Here is a 24,184-nt window from a genome sequence, read left to right on the forward strand (position 1 = left end):
CCATGAGGCTGTGGATTTGATCCCTGGCCTCGCTTAGTGGGTTAAGGATCTGGCATTTCTGTGAGCTGTGGTGTAGGTCACAGACATGGCTTGGATCCTGCATAGCTGTGGTGTAGGCTGGCAGCTGTAGCTCTGATTCGACCCCCAACCTGGGAACCTGCATATGCCACGAGTGCAGCCCTAAAAGCAAAAAAAAAAAAAAAAAAAAAGAAGAAGAAGAAAAAGAAATAAAAGGAGGCCAAATAGGAAAGGGGGAAGAAAAGCTACCATTGTTTGCAGATGACATGATTCCATACTTAGAAAATCCTAGAGATGCTGCCAGAAAACTGTTAGAACTCATCAATGAATTTGGTAAAGTTGCAGGATACAAAATTATACACAGAAATCGACTGCATTTCTGTATACTAACAATGAAAGATGAGAAAGAGAAACTAGGGAAATAATACCATTTACCATCACACCAAAAAGAATCAAATACCAAGGAATAAACCTATTTAAAGAGACAAAAGACCTGTGCTTTGAAAACTCTAAGACCCTGATGAAAAAAATCAAAAACAGTTGGAAACCTATACCATGCTCTTGGATCAGAGGAATAAATACTGTCAAAATAAGTATGCTACCCATGTCAGTCTACAGATTTGATGCAATCGCTATCAGATTACCAATGGTATTTTTCACAAAACCAGAAGATTATTATTATTATTTTGCTTTTTAAGCTATCCCTGCAGCATATGGAAGTTCCCAGGGTTTGAATCAGAGCTGCAGCTGCCAGCCTGCACCACAGCCACAGCAACACCAGATCCAAGCTGCATCTACAGTCTACACTGCAGCTCATGGCAACACCAGATGTTTAACCCACTGATCGAGGCCAGGGGTTGAACATGCATCATCAAGGACACCAGTCAGGTTTGTGATCCACTGAGCCACAACAGGACCTCCCTAGAACAAAATATTTTAAAATTTGTTTGGAAACACAAAAAACCCCAAATAGCCAAAGCAATCCTGAGAAAGAAGAATGGAGCTGATGGAATCAGGCTCCCTGACTCAGGCTATACTCTAAAGCTACAGTCGTCAAAACAGTGTGGTACAGGCACAAAAACAGAAATGTCGATCAATGGAACAGGGTAGAAAGGCCAGAAATAAACCCACACGCCTGTTTTCAACTAATCTATGACAAAGGAGGCAAGAAAATACAGTGGAGAAAAGATAATCCCTTCAATAAGTGGAGCTGGGAAATCTGGACAACTACATGTAAAAGAATGAAATTAGGACATTCACTAACACCATACACAAAAACAAACTTGAAATGGGCTAAGACCTAAATGTTAAGACTGGATACTAAAATTTTAAAATAGTGAACTTCAGAAGAGGGCCAGATCAGAATCATTTAGGGTTCTCTAACAAAAGCACGGATACCTTTTCTCTCCATTTGCATCCTTGTTTCTGACTTCCCTCCTTTAGAATTAAAGGCCAGGTAAGGGAGGTGGAAAGTGATGGGTAGTATATGAGTTTATTGTATAGTTTGAAAATATTCCCCGGGTGATTCTAATTTGTATGATTCTTCCCATTTTTGTTGAGAAACTCTGGCACTATTTCTCAACTTTGGCTGCCTTTTACACTCACCTGAGGAGGTTTTCAAAATATCAGTGTCTGGACCGCATCTCATTCCTATTAAATTATAATCTCCGGGGTGGGATACCATGCAGGGTATAAGTATTTTGTTATCTCCCCACGTGATTAAATTTTGCAGCCAGTTTTGAGAACCAAGGTATATGCTAATTATTAGAAGAGTGGTATAGGGATTCAAAGTCACAGGTGTTCAGCAGTAGGAGAGAATGCCTTAAAGGTGGTTAAAATGTTACTGGCCATGGATTTAGGCCATGGGGAAAGAAGAGCAATTCAAGTTGAAGAATGTCCTTCAACAGAGATACAGTGCTGAGCTGCCAGTGAGCCGGAGCAGTGCCAGATAAGTCAGAAACAGTAGATTGAGGCCAGACCTAGGAGATTCTTGACTGGCCACATGGTCACTCAGGATTCGAGGGATACTAATAAATACAAGTTCTGTGAAAGATTTTTAACTTATGGAGTAGAAGCACAGCTGTCACTGTGGATGTTTAACCTCTGAGAACCCTAGTGGAATGAAAATGAGCTAAGAACAGGAGCATTGTTTACAGAGCTTTTTTTCTGTATCATATCAGTCCTTTGAATCGTTGTTTTCATTTTTCTGCTTACTAAGAAAACTATATTTTCCTTTTCACTATAGCCTCAGTTTCATCAGCATTTATAGATCTTGACAGCAGCAAGTGCAAATTATTCATCTTTGTATTCTTCTATGACAGCTATTTGAGATCATTACATATAATGCTGCACAAATATTTGTTCAATAAATGTAGAATTTATTTTTGATATTTGGAGTATTTCATGCTCTTTACTATTCATTTCTGCTGAAGGAAGGAATGTACTGTGACAGCTAATGAAAAGATACTTGATTGTGACAATAGATGCTTTGTTATCCTACGTGTGAATGGCCTTATGAATTTGAGCTTATGACAAGTGTCATATATGTAAAACAAGCTGTTTTTATTTTTTGTCTAACAAACTCTTCCTTGTCTTAGCATATATATGGCCTCCTCTACAGATCCCCAGGTGGATTCAGCCACATTGGCAGTTAGACCACTCCTTCTTCTGGTGCTGCCATAGTGGCTCTCACTTCTTTTATGAGCTGTTTCATGTTTGATGATATGTTTATTTTTTTAATCTCATCCACTAGACTGTGAGCTCCTTGAGGGCAGAGACCATGTATGACTCATATCTGTATCTTGATTCCCATCATAGTGCTTGGCATAACTATGCTCAGTCCATGTTGATCAATACTTTATATCATGCAAGTTGTGAAAATAAGTTACTTTATGATAAACAGTAGCTTCTCAGAGGGAAAAAAGATACTACATTCCTTTCACTTGTGTATTATTAGTGGTACGAAAGTATTTATGTGAGTGGCTGGTTTGAAAGAGTGTATTAACACAGACACATTGTATTTGCTTATTTTTAAAAAAATAAGGACTGTTCAAATGGGTTTCAAGAGAATTTTTTGGTCATATAATGTTGATATGATAAAATCATAAACTTTATCATTCCGTCACTGGAACAACATTTAATAAAAATATAGTAAGGTATTCTTAGCAAATTGATGAAATTAGACATATCTAGGAGAATCATAACACTTTTACATACCCCTAAAGTAAAAGGAACTGCTTGAAATGTTGCAAAAAGAAACACAAATACCTGTTAATATGTTCTTTTTATTTAAGGATAGTGTCAGTTAACCCCTTTGAATAAGGAATACACTGACTTGTTTTACTAGTTGTGTGATGGATGTGTGATGACATGTCCACATACCTATTTCATGGTTGTGTAGAGATGACTGGCTTAGACTTAAGAGTTTAGTCCATGGCTAGATATTATAGTAAGCCTGTCACATAGGAGTCATAGCTGTGACCTTGACATCATTAGGCCATTTGTCTAATCAGCTACCCTAATTAACCACGGTATTGCTTGGTAGAATTTGAGAGGCAGATATGCAAGACTGAATTATTTTACCTCTAAACCAAAAGTAGTATTTTTTTTTTAATGTGGTGGGTTAGGAAAAAAAAAAATACACACGTCAGAATATAAGACTGTAAGAATGGAGCTCCTCCTCCATTGTAGAATAGCTTGCAAGGAGTACTGGAAGCAAAGGATACATAGCTTGACCTAAATTAGGATATCTTAATGTCATTTATAAATAATTTATTTTTGACTTTCAGAATGACTTTTATTTTAATGGAAAAATCACCAATTTGTATAGTAGGTATCTGCCACCATTCTAGGATCATATTTCTTATATAAATTCCAAATGATATGCTACATATAAATTTTAAAGTGAATTCTTTACCTTCTTTAAGAAAAAGAAAAGCAATGTACCTTATCGCCCAATAGATATAATATAATGGATAGAAGCTTTTTGAATGTTTGATGTCAGATGCGTCTATAGTTGAAAAGAAATTTACAGTTAAGCAATTGAACTTACAGGCACATTGTTCTTCATTGGGCTGATTTTGCCCATTGTTCTCAAACAGTTATTAAATCAGACAAATTCTTAAATAGATATGAAACATCCAGCATTTATTACAACAAAGTTTCAACATGCTGTTATTTGTTACAGGTAATCTTTGGTAAATCTAGCTGTTCAGAATTTTCAAAGGAAGCCTATACAGCCGTAGTATATCATAACAGGTACTGAATTCAAATATTTCTTTCAAAGTTACTCACTTCTTAGTGGCATTGTTAGCACTCACGTTAGTGTGTTTAACCAAATGCTTTGCTGCACTGAATGTGCAAATTCAAGAGCTGACATCAGAGTTATAATTTTCAACCTGTAGATGCACATTCTCTCCATAGACATCTCAAATATAAGGCTTCATGCACAAAACCTCTTTTCTGTCAAATTCTCAGATTCTTTCATTTTTATTGTTATTATTATCTAAGGCCTCTGGTTCTTTGGTCTTTTCTTCTTATTTTCATCTGACACTTCGATGTCTACTTAACTCTTTACTAAGCTTGCACCTATAAGTCAGTTAAATTGGTGGTATTCTCAACATCCAATATATCTTTTGACCTACTTTTTGTTTTACCTCTTTGGGAAATTGACTGCTAACTCTGGATAGCCTTTAACTTCTACTTTCTTACTCCTCTTCCTCCTCCTCTTCCCTCTTCTTCTTTGCCCTCCCCTTGTCTCACCTCCCCCTTCTTCTTCTTTTGATTATTGAAAGCCATTAGAGAAAAAAAAAAATCACAAAGTTGTGCCAGTAAGGACTGTCACAAATTGATGTTGTTTTTTTATCATATGATGGGAGTACGGTATATATATTTTTTTTATCCTATCTCCCATTTGGCAGTAGCTCTTCGAAACCTTTCTCCCCTTCCACTAGCTGCTACTTCTTTTCTGTTGGTTTACTCTTAGTGTTCCTACTCTATGAAGTTGAGGCCATCTAATTTGAGGTCCATCAACTTCTGTACTCTTCACCTCAAATTATCTCTGAGGTGATCTTCCTTTCCTCTCTTTCAAAGGTGGTAACTGGCCCACACCCTCCTTAAAAATTCACATTAAGATGTGAATCTTTTTACCTCTTCTCTCAGTCTTATCTAGCCTCTTCCAGAATGTGACTCCATCAGATACTCCTTTTCTTGCATTATTGATTTTCTGCTTCATTGGCTCCATCTCTTACTGTCTCAGAATTTAAGTTGCCTGTACTTAAAAAAAAAAAAAAAAAAAAAAAAAAAAGGTTTTTTTTCAGTGCTGTTATATGGCATGTTTTTTCCTTACCCTCCTTAAAAACTTTGTTCTTTCTTATCTTTATTTTATGGCCCTCCGTTGATTTCTTTTTATCCTTTTGAATACTTTTTTGTCTATAGTAATTATTCTGTTTTTTTATTTTCTTTAAAATTAATCATTTTACAAAAAGCACTAAAGTTTTGTCTTTAACCTTCTTTTTCTATAATATTCTCTCCCTAAGTAACCTTTTGTGTATTCTTAGAGTTACATTCAGTGAAAACACTACTACTTTTATCTTTGCATGGATTGTTCCCAACTTTTAATTTTCTGTCATAAGCTTCTTTCTGAGATAAAGACATGTATCTTCAGTGGCCTTTTGGGCATATGCATTTTAGTGCCTGTTGCCTTCTCAGTTTCCATGTATTTAACCCTGCCTCTCTTCCTAAGCCAATCTCTGTCTGACAATATTTTTCATTAATGGTACCTCTATTTTTCCAGGTGCTCTTACTCAAAATATAAGACATCCTTGCTTTCCTTCTTACTTTCTCTCCAATATCCAGTCATCATTTATGTCCTGATGATTTTATTTCTGCCTCATTACCAAGCATATCCTTGTGCTGTCCTGTTTCTGGGCTTTTCTCTACTCTAATAATGATTCCCTCTATTTATTGAACTCCTACTCACACTTTAAGACCCTGATCACATGTATCTTCCTAAATGTCAGTTCCCTGATCTAAAACTTCAAGTAATCTATTCAGTTTTGTTCTTGAAGCACTTAACCTTATATGCTCTATAACAGGGGTTGGCAGACTTTTTCTGCAAAAGGCCAGACAGTATATATTTTAGGCCTTGTGTGCCATCTGGTCTCTTGCAGCCACTCAACCCTGCTGTGGTAGTGCAAGAGTAGCCAGGTACAGCAAGTTGCAGATAAATGGGCATAGTTGTCTTTCAGTAGAATTTTATTTATGGACACTGAATTTCACTGAATTTGAATTTTGTTTAATATTCCAAGTAAAACATTGTTCTTTTGAATTTTGCTGACCACTTACAGGTATAAAAATCATTCTTAGTTTGTAGGCTATACGAAACCAGGCAGTAGACTTGATTTGGCATGTGGGCCATAGTTTGCCAACCCCTGCTTTACAGCATAGCCATGATATATGTGTCTTACTTGTAGTGCTACCTAATTATATATTTTTGAGGGTTATTACTTGTTTTATGCTCATTGTTAAAACCACCGCAAAAGTAATTATCCTAATGGTGAGTAATTAAAAATACTTGTTGATGAATATCTTGTAGATATTTAATTTTCCTTGAGAGCCTTCACATAACGTGATTTCAGGAATGACGTGAACTAAAATACAATCCCAGGAAAGATATGAATAAAGAAGGTAGTAATTTCTGAGTACCTCAGTTTGTGGCTAGGTCTTTATTTTGTTGCTCTCAGCATTAGTAGAATTAAAATGACAGTACACTCTAACATTACTTGTAAATTCAACTTTTTCATAATTTATTGGTGATTAGTGAGATCAGTAATAAGATTTGTAGCATCTTTTATTCTCCACAGTCTTCAAATTATCAGATGGCTAACATTAGCTGTCTTTCTTATGGGTATTAAAAGCCTTATGCCACTTAATATTTCTGTGATCAGATCTATGCTGTTAGCTTATTTGAGATGGAAAGATATTTGATGTATTTAACATCAGAGAAAAACCCCTAATTGGTGAGACAGCCTTCACTCTAGAGATAGTTGGAACCGTATGGTTTGAATGTATTTTCATTGAATATAACAGAGAGATACTGACCAAATATGGAAGGTTGGGATGCTAAGGTTCTTCCCCTTTAGGTATATATCATAATAGAAGCCATGCTTTCCTATAAAAATGCTCCTAGGGGCCACTCTCAATGAATATTGAGATGTAAATGCCATTGCTTTGATCAAATACGATGCTTATTCTTATAGCAGCTGGGAGCACTTAATTGTGGGACACATGCAATTTGTGGGTGTTCCATTTTTTTTCTTTTCTTTTTACTCTTTCTTTTCCCTTTTTTACGAAGCTGTCAATCAATACATGACTAGTCCATGTTTTGTTAACATTTATTTCTTTAGCAATGGAATAATAGATATGACATTCCATGGAGAGCCCATCTTGATACCAAGTTGTCTAAAGATACCTTTTTTCTTTTTTCTTTTTTTTTAACAAAAGGATTATATAAATTTGTTTTACTATGCTATACTCCTATAAAATAAAATGTTTTTTGGTGGTATGGGTATGATATATACACTTAAAAAACTCATATAATTTTTTTCTATGTAATACGTATCTGAATTAGTTTGTATAGAAAGCTGTGCCCTAGTCTCCTCTTTCATATAGTTTCCAAACTAATGAAGATCTCAGCATCAAGATGGTGATTATTAATGAGTTTTCCAATAGTAGGATTACTCAACCCGTTATTAAAAATGGGATGAGAAATTTCAGAAATGGTGATAGCTCCCTCCTCTGGAAATAGGGTTGGTTACTTAGAGTTTGGAAATACAAATATTTTGGACTAAAAGAAGAATCAAGCATGAATCCTGAAATTAATTTGAAAATTACTCAAATATACAAATGCAGTAATTATTTATTTTGAACACATTATTGACTATTGATTTGTTTGTTTGTTTGTTTGTTTTGTATGAAGGTCTCCTGATTTTCATGAAGAAATCAAGGTTAAGCTCCCTGCTACTTTAACTGACCATCATCACTTGCTTTTTACTTTTTATCATGTTAGTTGCCAACAAAAACAAAATACTCCTCTTGAAACTCCTGTTGGATACACAGTAAGTGTATTTTTGTTAAATATTTAGCTATTTGATCCTAAAAATAATTACAGTGTTTAAGATATAGTTGATGTTCATTATTATTTGAGTATTCCTTATTTGATTTCCCACATTGGTTAGGAAGAGTTATCATAACAAGAAAATGCTCATTAATGTAGTTAACTAATGTCATTAATTAGCTAACTAACTTACATGTGTAAACACTTAGATGTTGGTCCTGCTTATTATATGTTTACACAGTAGTACTGTGTAAATGTAACAGTTTTAAGGGTTTTTCAGAAACGAATGGCTTGAATGTAAAATGATTAAAAGGGACCCCCCCTCCTTTTTTTTTTTTTGTCTTTTTGCCATTTCTAGGGCCACTCCCACAGCACATGGAGGTTCCCAGGCTAGGGGTCTGATTGGAGCTGTAGCCGCCGGTCTACGCCACAGCCACAGCAACTCGGGACCTGAGCCACGTCTGTGACCTACACCACAGCTCACAGCAACGCGGATCCTTAACCCACTGAGCAACCAGTGGGATCGAACCCACAACCTCATAGTTCCTAGTCAGATTCATTAACCCCTGAGCCACGACGGGAACTCCGAAAGGGACCCTTTTTAATTGCTTTAATTAACACAATTAAAGCCCTTGAGTATTTTTTGAAAATCATTACTGTGGAATTGCAAAGGCAAACCTAAGATGAAGTCCACTGTAGTATACTATCACAGTTTTGTGAGAAAGGCATGCCTTTACCCAAAAGAGAAAAACCAACATTTGATTCATATGTTTTGTCCTCTGCAGTTTATGACATGAATTTTGCTAAATGTAAGAAAATAAGTTTGTTGCACTTCTTAGTTCTGTTTTCAGCATTCATGTCTAATCGAATCTTTCCCTATTTACATTGACTATTGCCCACTTTAAAAGTGATTCACTTTGTGGCCTTTTTCCATTACCACCTTTCCCTTGGATTACAAGGACTTAACTATAGATGTAAGAACTGTGTAAGTTAGTAATAATGTTTTAGGGATTCTCCTTAAATATTATTGGAGACACTTCATAGGAATTATGAAGGCCTGTGATTATTACTTACGTAATTAAATCTCCTTGGAGTTTGGTAATGTGAGAACTCATACCAAGTTCTTAGAACAGATTTTCCAAGTAATTCCTTTTATCGCACATGTACTTAAATCAATATTGTTTCCTTTTTATTTAAAAGTGGATACCCATGCTTCAGAACGGGCGATTAAAGACTGGGCAGTTTTGCCTACCGGTCTCACTGGAAAAACCACCACAGGCTTATTCTGTACTGTCTCCTGAGGTCAGTATCTCTCACATTGAAGGTCTCCAGAATGAATTAAATGGGCTTTTCATTACAAAGATATTTTTCTCAAACCTGATATTTCTTCTAAGAATGTGGATGGTGACATAATAATACTGTTTTCTCCTGTAATTAAAATTATTCTATAGAATACTTAGAAACATTTATACTGTTCTTTAAAGTATAAGTACATTTATTTAAAAACCAAAATAGTACATGAAATGTAACTGAAAGAAAAGATAAATTTGGAGAATTTTCATACTGGGACATGAGAAGCTTTAAATAAATGATTACTTCTTTCAGTAGACAGCATTTCACTGGAGGCAGGAGAACAGATTTAAATTAATTTTGTAGACTCTTTTGTAATTGAAGATCATACAGAATAACTATAAATATACAGTACAAGGGACATTAGTAGTTTTGATGATGACATATGTGACTTGAAAGAAACAATAACATTGGGAAAATCTTGATCAAGAATCAGCCACTGTAAATCAATCATAATAATAAATTAAAAAAAAAAAAGAATCCGCAGCCACTGTTCAAAAACCAAAGTGCCCTTTTCAAGAACTACTATTTGATTACCAATGTCGCTTAATGCTTTGACCAAAACTGTAAACATTAATCTGAAATATGTCTTGTAATGTTCCCCTGGCGGCATTTATTTTCAGTATGGAGTACTCACAAATACATTTGTATTGTTTTTAATTTTTTTAAACAAGGTAGTATAAGGTTTTTTTTAAAAAAAAGGTAGTATAAGGTTACTGCTCTGACCTCCTTTCTCCCCATTGTCACTCCCTCTGCCCTGCCCATAGAGCACAGCGCTCTTGTTGTTCCTTATATATGAAAAGCACATTCCGTCTCAAGCTCTTTGTACTTCCCTTTGTGGGCAGTGCTGTATCACAAGATCTGCTTCTTAATTAATTCAGATGTCCACTCAAATATCACCTCTTCAGAGAATTTGTCTATGATTACTTTAAGTAGCAGCCTGGACTGCTTTTTATCCCTTTGCTTTATCCTCATAATACTTACACGTATCACGAACTTTATTGCTTATATATCTTTGTTTATCTATTGTCTACAGAGCATAAACTCCATGAGGGCAAGGACTTTTTCTTGCGCATTGCTCTATCAACAAGTTCTTATAATAATGCTTGGCTCAGAGTAGGCAATTAGTAAGTATTTATTAAATGAATGAATAAAGACAGTAGGAAAGAAATATGACTGCACCACTCCTCCCCACCCCCCAGTCTAGTCTTTCATTAAGTTTTCTGGGAACACATCTTTTCAGAAAAATAAATTAGTCTTCTGTCAGGGGTAGCTTTATATTTCAAAAGGAAATATTTTAAAAGAAAATACAATTTTCTGGAAGTTAGGCATTTGTTCTTAATTGGACTCATTCTTGTTGGATACCGTTGGAACTTTATGGTGAGAAAGAAACTTTGGCCACCAGGATACTTCAACAGAGTGAAGGTATTCTGGTGAATATAATCTCAGTTGAGTGTCTTCAACTTTTTGGGATCAGTGTTAATTGGGGTCTAGGAAATAGATTCATCCTTAAAAAATTCATACAAGACTGACATAGAGACCAGCATGAAGGTTTGTCGTTAGATTTTTCTTTCTGTGGGATTATGGTACTTAGCCTGGGCCACGTATCATCATCTCTTAGACCTTTAAATGGTTTGCTTGATTATTTTTGCCTGAAATATATATCACAATGAAAAATACACATACCTTTTATCTCATTAATTATATTTCTAAATATTTATCTCACAGATACATTTGCGTAGGTATGCAAAGATTAGCATGTAGGATGTTTTTAAACTTAAAGTGATTGTGTCTTGGAGTTCCCATCGTGGCTCAGTGGTTAGCGAACACGACTAGTATCCATGAAGATGCGGGTTGGATCCCTGGCCTCACTCAGTAGGTTAAAGATCCTGTGTTGCCATGAGCTGTGGTGTAGGTCACAGTTGCAGCTCTGATACCGTGTTGCTGTGGCTCTGGCGCAGGTCTGTGGCTACAGCTCTGATTGGACCCCTAGCCTGGGAATCTCCATATGCTGTGGGTGTGGCCCTAAAAAAAAAAAAAAAGAGTGGTTGTGTCTGTATAGGATAGTTACCCTTTTCAATTTTTTGTTATTTTATTTTATAACATACCGTCATGACTCCATCACCCAATTCAAGAGCCAGAACACTGATAATAATTTTTATCACTTATGTGCTCCTCCTTTATTTCACAGTCTTCTTCCTTCTAACTCCAAAAATTAGCCTGTAAAAATATTGTGCTAAAATTTACATAACATAAAATTTACTATTTTAACTATTTTAAAGTGTACCATTCTGTGGCATTAAGTAGAGTCCCATTGTTTTGAAATCTAGCCCCTTCCAACTTTTTAATTGAAGTATATGATGCCTAAACAATACATTGTTTGCTTATTTTATGCACTTAATAAAAAAGTTATTATGCTATAAATAATCCTCTGGGATTTGCTTTTTTCATTCAGCATTATATCACTAGGATTTACTGTTTCTTCATTATCAAAATAAAATGTTCCTCTGCCATTTCATTGTACTTAAAATATAATCTAGTTTTGTTTTTTTTTTTCCTGTGACCTACAAATCTCTGAAAGACCTGGGTTCTTCCACTTCTCCAACATCCTCTCCTATCACCACACCCCTTGTTCTGAACTTACAGCTTCTTCCAAACTTTTTCCAGCCTCTGAGTCTTTGACTTTTGTCTTTCCTTCTCCTGGTCTCCTAATGGCTGGATTCTTTGCATGGTCTGAATTGAATATAAACTAGCACTTCTTCAGAGAGGTCTTTCCACCAATTTTTCAACCCTTCCTCCACACTGCTGATATACTCTGTCATTTTTAATCTAGTTTTCTTTTACCTAGTGTTTATCACTATCTGAAATCATTTGTTTTTCTCTACAAGAAATGGTTAGCAAGCTCCCTGAGAGCAGACTGTATGTTTATCATGAAACCCTAGAACCTAGAAAACTGTGTAGAGACATCAGTGAATTAATGGGAAAAAATCACAGGATTATTGGTATTAGCAAAAAATTAAAAATAGAAAATGGATATTGATGAAAAAATTGGTTTCATTAAATTCGTGTACATCCTTACAATGGTGAAGTAGTTAAGAGGACTGATATAGATTTAAATATTCCAATGGAACATTTATCAAGAAAACAAACAAGTAATGTAGCAACAACCAAACTCACTATGTAGGTATATATCAGCAGTTGTGTTGGAAATAGTTTGAAACGTGAACACTAAATTTAGCAAAGTTCGCTCTCAAAAGAGTGTGGGATTCTGAAAGTTTTTTGTTGTTGAATTAAAAAAAAAATCTTACTTACTTTTGAAAGGCAGTGTAGCATAATTTCAAGATTTCACTGCTAGCTCCTCTACTTATTTGTGAGACCTCAGGTAAGTTTCTTGATCTGCTGTGAACTAAATTGTGTTCCCCCAAGTTCATATGTTGACACCCTTATGCCCAATGTGAATTGGAGAGCTTTAGGAGGTAATTAGGTTTAGATAAGGACATGAAGGTGTAGCCTCATGATGGGATTAGTGCTTTGTCAGAAGAGACACCAGACAGCTGCTCTCTTGCACTATGTCTGGGCTGAGGCTTGATTATTTACATTCCTTCTAAGTGCCCAGATGATATTTACGCTATTGATCCTATTTCAGACTTTGAGAACCACTGTTTTTAAAGACGTATGCTTTCACATTTTATTGGAGTATCCTATTTTTTGTTGGTTTGTTTTTTGCTTTTCAGGGCCGCACCTGCGGCATATGGACGTTCCCAGGCTAGGAGTTGAATCAGAGCTACAGCTGCCTGCCTGCACCAAAGCCACAGTAAAGCGGGATCCGAGCTGCGTCTGCAACCTACACCACAGCTCACGGCAACGCCGGATCCTTATCCCACTGAACAAGGCCATGGATCGAACCTGCAACCTCATGGCTCCTAGTCAGATTCGTTAACCACTGCGCCGCGACGGGAACTCCTCAAAGATGTTTATAATTGCTTGTGAAGCTTTTTGCCCTGATGGCTGTTTAAAACTCCTTGTCAGATCTGTCCAGTATCTGTGTCATCTAAGTATCGATGTCTGCTGATTGTCTTTGTTCATTTCAGTTCAAATTTTTCTGGTTCCTGGTATGATGTGTGATTTTTGTTCTCTACTGAACATTTGGGATATTATGTTAACACTCTAGATTGTACGTGTCTTGTGTTCTAGCAGCAGGGAAGGCACTATTGCCAGGTGAAAGAGTCACCTTCTTCACTCTGCATTGGGCTGGGGGGCTTACTATCGGGTGGAAGAAGGATGTCAGTCCTCTCCTGACACCTCTCTGGCTGTGAGGGGAAGGGGAGCACCTTGTTACTGCTCCCCACTTGGCCTCCACTGACACCACAGTTGGCGAGGGTACTTTTTATCACTGGTCTGGGTCCAGTACCCACCTCTGTCTTCTCTGATACTACCTGGCATTTGTAGGGGTGGGATAGGGACTCAGGCACTTTATGACAGCCAGCTTCAACTTGTTTCCTTGTGTTTGCACAGAGTAGGGCAATCGTTGGCTTTCCCTAGAGGGAGCGGGCTTTTCTTGGAGTTTTTCATTTCCCCTATTCCTTTTGGGGTTTCCGAGATACCAGCTTCTCTAGCACCTAGTCCAGGATACATGAGGCAAAAACAGAACCTAGGAAACACTGCCTTATGACAGTTCCTTGCATCATGAGGTTCCCTAGCCCATCTGCATTCTTTTCTCCCCTTTCAGCCTTTATGTTTATTTTGTGTATCATGTTCAGGGATTTTAACATATTTAGCAGGAGGAATAAAGAGAACTGATGTACTTGTTTTTAAACAGTTTTTTATGATAAAATTTTAATTAACACTCCTAGCATTATTTATATCAGAAAAAAATGTTTGTAATCCTTAAAACAATAGACCTCCTTTGCTTGTAAATGTTTTAAAGCATAGTAGCATTGGCACAACATTGTATATCAACTATACTCTAAGAAAATTTTTTTAGAAAACATAATAGAGGTGTTTAAAATAAAGAAAATAGAATATTATAAACCATTAAGATATTTCAGGTGTGTACTTATTGACATGAAAAGAGATTCACAGTGTACTAGGAGAAAAACAATTTTCAAAATAATATGTTTGATATCACCTATGTAAGGGTGTATATAAAAATGTATGTGCATAGAGGAAGATTTGGAAAGGGATCTTTTTCCAGGAAGATAGAATTTTGAGTGTATGTTTTCTGCTTTTGCTCCTTGAGCCTTTTACTTCTCTTGTAGGACGCATTGATTTTGTAATAAGAACAAAATATAAGTTTTACATTTATTTATAGTGCATAAAATATATCTCCACAGTATTTTTCTTATTGAGATAATCTTTTATTTTATAATTCGTAATCATTTCATATTTCATAATCAACTTAAGCCTCTGTGATCATTATATTCACTGTCTTACAGGTTCCTCTACCTGGCATGAAATGGGTAGATAATCACAAAGGTGTTTTTAATGTTGAAGTTGTTGCTGTTTCATCTATCCATACACAAGTAAGTGAGTTTTAATCATTTTTGTGACCAAATTTCACTTGAATGAATTGAACATAATTGTCTAGAACTTAAATCAGTTTTGTTTGCTGAAAGATTTATGGGACTATGTATTAGTTTAAATGGATAGATTAAGAAGTTATTTTTTAAAGGAATCACAAAATGTCTTGTGATATCAACAAAAGCAAATCTTGGTTTTCAAAATGTTATTGACTTCACTTTGAACAATTAAGTGATTTTTTTCTTCTAAGTTTCTGGTACATAGCAGAATAATTAGTTTTGAAAAACTGTCATCTAGCTTATTCTATTTCTCATAGACTTAAATGTTTCAAATGGAAAGAGTTCTCAGGGATATCCATATTTTTCACCATATTTCTAGAATATGCCAAGCTCCCCTGGAAGCCTTTCTATTTACTCTTTCTCTAGCTGGATTGCTTTTCCTTCTGATGTGCCTCTGACTTCATTAAGATTTCTCCTTACTTCAGAGAGGCCTTTGCTGGTGATTATTTTAAAATAGCAGCCGCGTTATTCTGTCATCTTACCCTGCACTCGTACTGCTTCTTGTTCTCATCTGCATGCTCTTATACTTTTGCTTTCTCTCTCTCTTTCTGAGGATGTGTGTGTACATATACGTGCACCCATATCCTTGGTTTTTTGGTTCTCTCCCCCATTAGACTGTAAACTCTTTGAATTCAGGGACATTGACACTTGGAAAGGAAGGCGCCTACCCTTCAAGGACCTTACAATGAATGGGGGGAAAATTTAAAAATTAAAAAAGTAAAAAAATTATAATAAAACTAGCATTATGTTAAGTATATTAGCTAAATCTTCAAGTACAGAGAGAGTTGTCTCTTTTGTTGTTGCATTGGTAAGTAGGCATTTACCATTCAGAGAGAGAGAGTAGACAACTCAAGTGATAAAAAAAAAAAAAAAAAAAAGCAAGTGTGAAGAGGACGTGATCTGCTGAAGGAAGGGCAAATAATTTTGTGTGAATGCAATTTAAAGTGCTTAGGAAATCATGAGAGATGAGCAGAGAGGACCAGGCTGGTAAAGATTATGAAGGACCTTGAAAGCTACAGAATTTAGAGTCCAGGCGAAAGGTGATTTCTATCGTACATACATAGTAAATGTGAGAGAAGTAAATTTGGGAGCATACTAAGGGAGAGCAATTAGGAGCTATAATGAGTTTATTTTTGAGTCTGAAGTGCCTCTGTACATCAGATGAAGATGCCCTGTAGGCAGTTGTAATTAATTAGGAATTTAGGATTGGAGGTAACAGAATAAATGTGATTGCTGAAACTGTATTAGTGAATTGTACTTTTCAGTGGAGAAAATGTAGAGTGACAAGCAGGTGTTTAAAATGGAATATAAGGGTTCTCCAACTTGAAAAGGGAAGGAATAGTCTGCAGGGGTTTCCAAGGCCACCCTCAAGTTCAGTGACTTTCTGGCATAACTCAGAGAACTCAGCATCTAGTCATATGCACAGCTATGATTTATTTTAGTGAAAGATATAAATCAAAATCAGGTAAGGGAAAAGAGGTCAAGTTCAGAGGAAATAAAGTACAAACTTCCATGAGTTTTCTCCTAGTGGAGTTTCACAGGGCAAGTTGAAATAGCATATGCTATTGTCTACCATGGAAGCTCAGTTTCCAGAGTTTTTTATTACAGGCTTGTCACGTAGACATTCTCTGTCTAACATATACCAAAATCCTAGAGTCCCAGAAAGAAGCAGGTGTTCAGCATAAACCGTATTGTGCATAAACAGTTGCAATCCCTTATCAGTGGGAACCCTCCTGAAATCCAAGTACCCAGATGCTGGCCAAAGGCCAACCTTAGAAGCAGGCCTTTCAAATGATAGCAGCCTTAACTTGCTATGTTAACTCTTTTCTGAACAGCGAGGTAGGGAAAAATAAGATAAAGTTATATGTTATATTTTAAAACAGCAGCAAAATAAGTAGTATATAGGTTTTATTTAGCAGTCACAGGTAGATCCCAGTAAAATAATGCTCCAGTAAGGAGTCCCCGTTGTGGCACAGTGGAAACAAATCTGGCTAGTATCCATGAGGATGCAGGTTCAATCCCTGGCCTTGCTCAGTGGGTCAGGAATCCAGCGTTGCTGTGAGCTATGGTGTAGGCTGGCAGCTGTAGCTCTGATTTAACCCCTAGCCTGGGAACTTCCATATGCCGTGGGTATGACCCTAAAAAGCTGGGGGGAAAAAAAGCAAGCTCCAGTAGAGTTTTTAGTTTACCATTACTGGATATGTCCTGTGTTTCCTGTAGACTTTATTCATCTGATATTGAGAAACTTGACACTATAGTATATTGCTGAAACATATTCCTTCCCTTAGTAAAATTATTCTTTTTTTTTTTTTTTGGTCTTTTTTTTGCCTTTTCTAGGGCCGCTCCCATGGCATATGGAGGTTCCCAGGCTAAGGGTCCAGTCAGAGCTAAAGCTGCCAAGCCTACGCCAGAGCCACAGCAACTCGGGATCCGAGCCGCGTCTGCAACCTACACTACAGCTCACAGCAACGCCGGATCCCCAACCCACTGATCAAGGCCAGGGATCGAACCCACATCCTCATGGTTCCTAGTCGGATTCGTTAACCACGAAGCCTCGACGGGAACTCCAGTAAAATTATTCTTAATATCACAGGATATTAAGTGCAAATACTTTATTTTTCATATTTTTAATCCTGTAATCATTGTTTTCTCTTTTTCCAGTGTTGGTAGTATGTTTATCTTTTTCTCCTGACTTTTTTTTGGGAGCTGGATACACGTATTGTTTTAATATGACAAAAGATTTGGGGCGAAATATTTTATATAGATGATTTAAAATTTATAGAATGTGGAGGAAGAATAGAGCGGACGTGTCTAGTGTAGAGCACCGTGACATTCACGGTCCTGATGACGAAAACGCAAAAGTTTCTAAATTTTCAACTATGTAATAAAATTTTATCATGTATTAAAATCTTTTTAAAAGGATTGATTGAAGACAATAAGTGTTTTTTATGATGTTTTATACGTTTCTTGTAGCTCTTTGAAATATATTGGATACATAGAACTCTGTAGAAATATTTTTTATTCATTTAAAATACATTTCAAATTAGAGTAATATTAAAATTATAAATACGAAGCTGTTTAGCATTACCTTTTCTTTCTTTCTTTTTTTTCTTTTTGTTTCTTAGGGCCACACCCACGGCATATGGAGCTTCCCAGGCAAGGGGTTGAATTGGAGCTGTAGACGCTGGCCTACACCACAGCCCCAGCAACACCAGATCTGAGCCGCATCTGTAACCTACACCACGGTTCACAGCAACACCAGATCCTCAACCCACTGAGCGAGGCCAGGGATTGAACCTGCATCCTCATGGATGCTAGTCAGATTCGTTTCCACTGAGCCACAATGGGAACTCCTAGCATTACCTTTTCTTAAAGTTTTTCATTGTTAACTAAGTAAACGTCTTCCCAGGGTTTCATTAGACTTTGGTTCACATCTCATTGGTCAGAACTATGGCACATGGTTATTTCTAGGTATAAAGAGGCTCAGAGAGCAAGCATCTGCCTTGGGTCTGGGCACATTACTGCTTTAAATAAGACTGTGCTTCTGTCAGTGTAAAATGAGGTTAAATAATAGCAGTCAGGATTTAATCAGGAGGTGGAAACTGCTAGTAATTTAAATGGAGAAAATTTGTAAATAATTGTTAACTGGGTCAAAGATGATTCACTACTGAACAAGTTAAGAGAATTCTGATTGTAGCAAAGATAGCAGTTGCCGAAAGTGATGAGGAAGAAAAGCACTAAAAGGAAGATCCTGCAGGCTGAGAATCAGACCTTTGAGGAGAGGACACTGCCTCTCCAGGAACTCGTTGCCTGCTGTGCTTTGGTGCTGAGCCAACTCGGTGGAGGGTACCTGCTGTGGAACTGTGAGAGCCACCACTGCTGCCCATGCCTCTCATCTCTGGGCCCTAGCAGGCACACCTACGCGCCGCTGTCAGGAAATCAAACAAGACGAATCCCTTCTAGCTCCTCACGCCCAGTGCACTGTTTCCCGTACCTTCTGTTATGAGAGCCTACCCACAAGCCTGCTGACAAAGGACAAATGTAGTTTGAAGAGTTTAGCTTCAGGATTACAAAATGCGGAAAAGAGGGTGGATTTGGATGGAGCTAAAAAGTAATTAAAAATGAACACAAGTAGGTTACTAACACACCTGCCATCATAGTTGCACTCTAAAGCAGTAAGGCAGACTCACATTGGGGGAAAAAACAACAACAAAAAACTAATATCAAGGTTTTTTTTTTTGAGTAATCCATGGTATTTGAAATGGCTACTTTACAATAATAGATGAGACTAGATGTATTTAATTGGAAACAATGTTATATATGCTAATATGTACTTTTTGTATTATCAATTAATATGAGGTATTGGTGGTCCATAGTTGGGGGAATTGACAAAGTTATAATTGTTTAATGCCTCTGTTTTAATTTTTGTTTTAGGATCCTTATCTTGATAAGTTTTTCGCTCTGGTGAATGCTTTGGATGAACATATGTTCCCAGTCCGTATTGGAGACATGAGAATCATGGAAAATAACTTAGAAAATGAATTGAAGAGCAGTATTTCAGCATTGAATTCATCTCAGTTGGAGCCAGTGGTTCGATTCCTTCATCTTCTGCTTGATAAACTGATACTTTTAGTTGTTAGACCTCCTGTCATTGCTGGCCAGATAGGTAATTTACCAATGTTTAGAGAATCGTCAAATTGATATTTGATACTTCTAACTTTTACAGAAATAGAATTATGATTCCTATTTGCTATCTATAAGGACAGTGTTTGATTTTGTGGGAGATTGTTATTTTCTTGTTTCTAATGCTGGGAAATGTTAACTTTCTTTTGTTTGTTTCTGTAAAATGTGCCAAATAGACTTCTATTCAAATTATTCAGTCACCAAATATTTACTGAGCACTTAATGTGTATGTACACTGCTAGGCACTGTCCAAGGCATGGTTCCTGATTTTAATCGACTGGTTAAGAAAATAGCAGCAGATGAATCATACTGTATTTTACATGATTTATAATGTACATTTTCACTCACCTGCTATCCTCTATTTAATTTAGCTATTATTCATCATTAACTCAAAATCTCTATCTTCTTTTTCTTGTGAGTTGCTCTGGAAGGAGAGGTATTCTTGTTTTCTACCTTTTTTTCCAGCTTTATTCCTCTACTTTTGCTAACAGCTTCCACCCAAATTCTGAAAAGTAGTTGAGCTTGTAAGAAATTTCAGCTAACTAGTTAGAGAAATTTTGTATTAAGAAGCGGTGGCACAAAGGAGATGAGTATTCACATCCTTGAAATTTTTTTTAGGGAGACTTGTAAGTAGAGGTAATTCTTGGGTTGAGCATATAAAGATGATTAGTAGTCTGACAGGTAAATAACTAGCCCAGGGAGATGAAACAGCATGTGCATAGTGTACAGATAGACAAACTAACCTGGACATTTCAGCAGAGTTGTAAGTAATTAGTTAAAAATTGGAGGGTTAGTGATTAGATATATTAGTGGTAGGAGAGATGAAATAGGTCCTTCCTTGGCACATTAGGGAATTGGGCTATTATTCTGTAAAGCGTCAATAGCTTTTGAAGGGTCTGGTTTTAATTCGGAATGTATTATGACCCAGTTTGGCTTTCGATTGTGTATGGAGGTGGATTGAAAGTGGAAAAATCTAGAGGCAGGGAAACACATTGGGAATCCTGTAGAATTTCATACAAAAAATTTTAAGTCCTGGTAAAAGGCAGTGATGGTAGGGTAGAGAAGAGAGTGGTTTAGGAGATGCTCTGAAGAGAGGCTGTAGAGAGTAATGTTACAGAAGTCATAGGCATATTAAAAAAGTTAGCATTGTTCATTTTTGTAAATTGTGTAAAATAACAATAGGAACAAACATTTCCACAGCACTTACTATGTACCAGGAATTGTACCATGTGCTTTATTTATATTAATGTATGAACTCTTTACAACTCTGTGTATAGGTGTGAACTTCCTGATTTCATGAGTAAAATGATAAATATAATTAATTCTTAAAATTTTGCCCAAGGATTCAAACTCAAGGCAGTGGATTCTGGAGTCTCACTCTTATCCACTGTACTGAAGAAGTGTCTGCTGGTGAAATGAACAAGAATAGTTTTGGTCAAATAGTCAAAGTAGGGAGTTCCCCTATGGCACAGTGGGTTAAGTATCTGGCATTGTTGCTGCGGGCATGGCCAAAAAAAAAAAGTGGAAGTGGAAACCAGAGTATGAAGAATTAAGTATAATAGATATTGGATGATGAAAGGAATACGAAAAAGCAAATACTACTCTTTTGAAAAATTTAATTAGAAGAGGAATCAAGTTTCATTAGGGCATAAGAATGGAGAGATTTGAGCTTGTTTATATGATTTGAGAATTTACATAGGGGTGCAAGAGGGTTTAATTAATGAAGCAACCCTGTACGACAAAAATGAAGGTGGATAGGTCATTGTTATGTATCAACACTGCTGCATATCACTATTATATATCATTGAGCACTGCTTCCTTTGGAAAGGAAGTAAAAATTGTTTCAGACTCTGATAAGTTTATAGTAAGAACATAAGGACTTTATGAATTTCTACTGTGAGATAAAAAGCAAGATTCACTAAGAAGGGAGTAAAGGGGACATAGTTTTGAGAAGGATTCCAGTGACTTGAAATAGCTGCTGTGAGGAAAAGGAATCAACCAGGAATACATGTAGGATTGCTAAACTCTGCCTAGGTTTCTCTGTCTCTAGTCTCTCTTCTAGTTCAGTATATATAGATTAATCTTCTCAAATGATCACTCTATCTGATTATTCCACTTTTAGGAAAACTTTATTGGCCTCATCTGTTCATAATTCCTGTTGATTAAATAAATCATAAAATGTGACAATTTATTGCTCAAAATGGCTATTTGGATTATCCATTTATTCACTGAGCTACCATAAGTTCGCAAAATTCTTGTTTTATACTGACTTGAATGACTGGGTGGCTGTTACTTACCCTGGCATTTAAATGTGCTGTAATCTTAAGTCATTGTGGTTTTCTAGCCTTTTATCCTTCAAATCCGTTTACAGAATTGCCCATTTCAATTAAGGTGGTTGTCCTTATTCCCTTTTGTTATTATCCTAATTTTTTGTTTTTCTTTTTAGGGCTGCACTGGTGGCTTATGGAGGTTCCCAGGCTAGGGGTCGAATCGGAGCTACAGCTGCTGGCCTACCCCACAGCCACAGCAACGCTGGATCTGAGCTGCGTTTGTGACCTGCGTCACAGCTCACGGCAACGCCAGATCCTTAACCTGCTGAGTGAGGCCAGGGATCGAACCCACAACCTTATGGTTCCTAGTCGGATTCATTTCTGCTGCACCACAACGGAACTCCTTAAGGTCATATTTTTAATAATCCACTTTTATTGGTAATTTTTATTTTTTAAACAAAAGTAACGTGCTCAATGTATGGTATTTAGGTTCTCAAAGTCATCTTTAAAATAAGCTACTTCTCAAGGTTATATAAAAAAGACTTCTTTTTTCTTATCATGTGCTTTTGTTGTTTTACAGAATAGTGGACACCTGTTCAATGATGTTTTGATTTTTCACTAAGCAAACCACATAATTTTTATGTTAAATTAGTAAAATGAGTTTTTTCCTCATTTTGTTGAGAAAAGTATTTTTGATTCCACTAATATAAGTTGATACTATAAAATCAGTATCAGATTTCATCTTTGTGCACTACTGTGTATAGTCACTGTACCTAATGCATGTAGTGATGACAAAACCTTTTTGGAATTTACAGTCTAAAAAAGTTAATGCAAAAATATTTTCCTCTTTCTTAAAAGTTAATCTAGGTCAAGCATCATTTGAAGCCATGGCATCAATTATAAATCGGCTTCACAAAAACTTGGAAGGCAATCATGACCAGCACGGCAGAAACAACCTTCTTGCATCATACATCTACTATGTTTTTCGCCTACCAAATACTTATCCTAATTCACCATCACCAGGTATTTTGTTCTTTTTACATTGAAACTATTTCTCATAGATTTGTGTTCAGATGAGGGTTGAAATAATCTTGTAGTCCATAATGTGATGCATTTATTCAACAGCAAACATTTATTGAATGCCTCTAAGTGTCATGGACTCTAGGTACTGGAATTAAAAGGATAAATAGGTTACCTTTTTTTTTTTTTTTCCTTTTTTGTGGCTGCCCTGCGGGCATATCGAGTTCCTGAGCCAGGGGTCAGAACCAAGCCTCGGTTGTGACCTACATTGCAGCAACACTGGATCCTTAACCTGCTGTGCCGGCCAGGGATTCAACCTGTGTCCCAGCACTCCAGAGACACTGCCGATCCTGTTGTGCCACAGTGGGAACTCTAAATAGATTACATTTTAAAATATTATTTATACAGCTTCCTTTAATTTGAAGTAGAGAGATCTTGGTTGAATTAGTTTATGGAAATGACCTCTGAAAATAACTTCTATCTCTGAAAGCATTTATCATTCCCTGTTAATATAAGTGGACTGTTACGTTCGTCATTTGGAGTGCTGTTGGACATTAAAGGAGAAATGTGATGGCTCAGTAGTTGCCTGATAATACCTACAATAATATAAAAAATTGTTGGAGATCCCAGTGGGGCATAGTGGGTTAAGAATCTGAGTGCAGTGGCTCAGGTAGTTGCAGAGATGGGGGTCCTTGGTGGGTGAAAGGATCCAGCATTGCTGCATTTATTTTTCCATGGAACTTCTATCTTTGTTTTGTTTTGTTTTTTGTCTTTTTGTCTTTTTTGTTGTTGTTGTTGTTGTTGCTATTTCTTGGGCCGCTCCCGCGGCATATGGAGGTTCCCAGGCTAGGGGTTGAATCGGAGCTGTAGCCACCGGCCTACGCCAGAGCCACAGCAACGCGGGATCCGAGCCGCGTCTGCAACCTACACCACAGCTCACGGCAATGCCGGATCGTTAACCCACTGAGCAAGGGCAGGGATCGAACCCGCAACCTCATGGTTCCTAGTCTGATTCGTTAACCGCTGCGCCACGACGGGAACTCTGGAACTTCTATCTTAATCCATGGAAGAATACATGGAGAGGCATTAAATATAGTCCATCATCACTTACACACTCAGAACCTCAAGTACTATGATTTTAGATTCAT

General features: G+C 36.7%; 1 protein-coding gene across 9 annotated transcripts in view; it reads left to right on the forward strand.

Moving 5' to 3' along the window:
• DOCK7 (dedicator of cytokinesis 7) overlaps positions 1-24,184 on the forward strand; it is a 225,956-nt gene that overhangs the window by 113,151 nt on the left and 88,621 nt on the right. For all 9 annotated transcript variants that reach the window (XR_014808113.1, XM_021096544.2, XM_021096545.2 and 6 more), the window contains exons 16-21: positions 4,205-4,275; positions 7,997-8,135; positions 9,335-9,436; positions 14,920-15,006; positions 19,498-19,729; positions 22,875-23,039. Coding sequence is in view for 8 of the 9 variants with exons in the window: in XM_021096544.2 (XP_020952203.2) it covers positions 4,205-4,275; positions 7,997-8,135; positions 9,335-9,436; positions 14,920-15,006; positions 19,498-19,729; positions 22,875-23,039 (796 nt within the window). In the remaining variant the exon portion in view is untranslated. The remainder of the gene's footprint in view (positions 1-4,204; positions 4,276-7,996; positions 8,136-9,334; positions 9,437-14,919; positions 15,007-19,497; positions 19,730-22,874; positions 23,040-24,184) is intronic.

The sequence above is a fragment of the Sus scrofa genome, chromosome 6 (genome assembly GCF_054392235.1).
Source record: "Sus scrofa isolate SSC_HxYL_T2T_F1_AM1 chromosome 6, Sscrofa_HxYL_maternal_Yorkshire_Landrace_v2.0, whole genome shotgun sequence".
NCBI lineage: Eukaryota > Metazoa > Chordata > Mammalia > Artiodactyla > Suidae > Sus > Sus scrofa.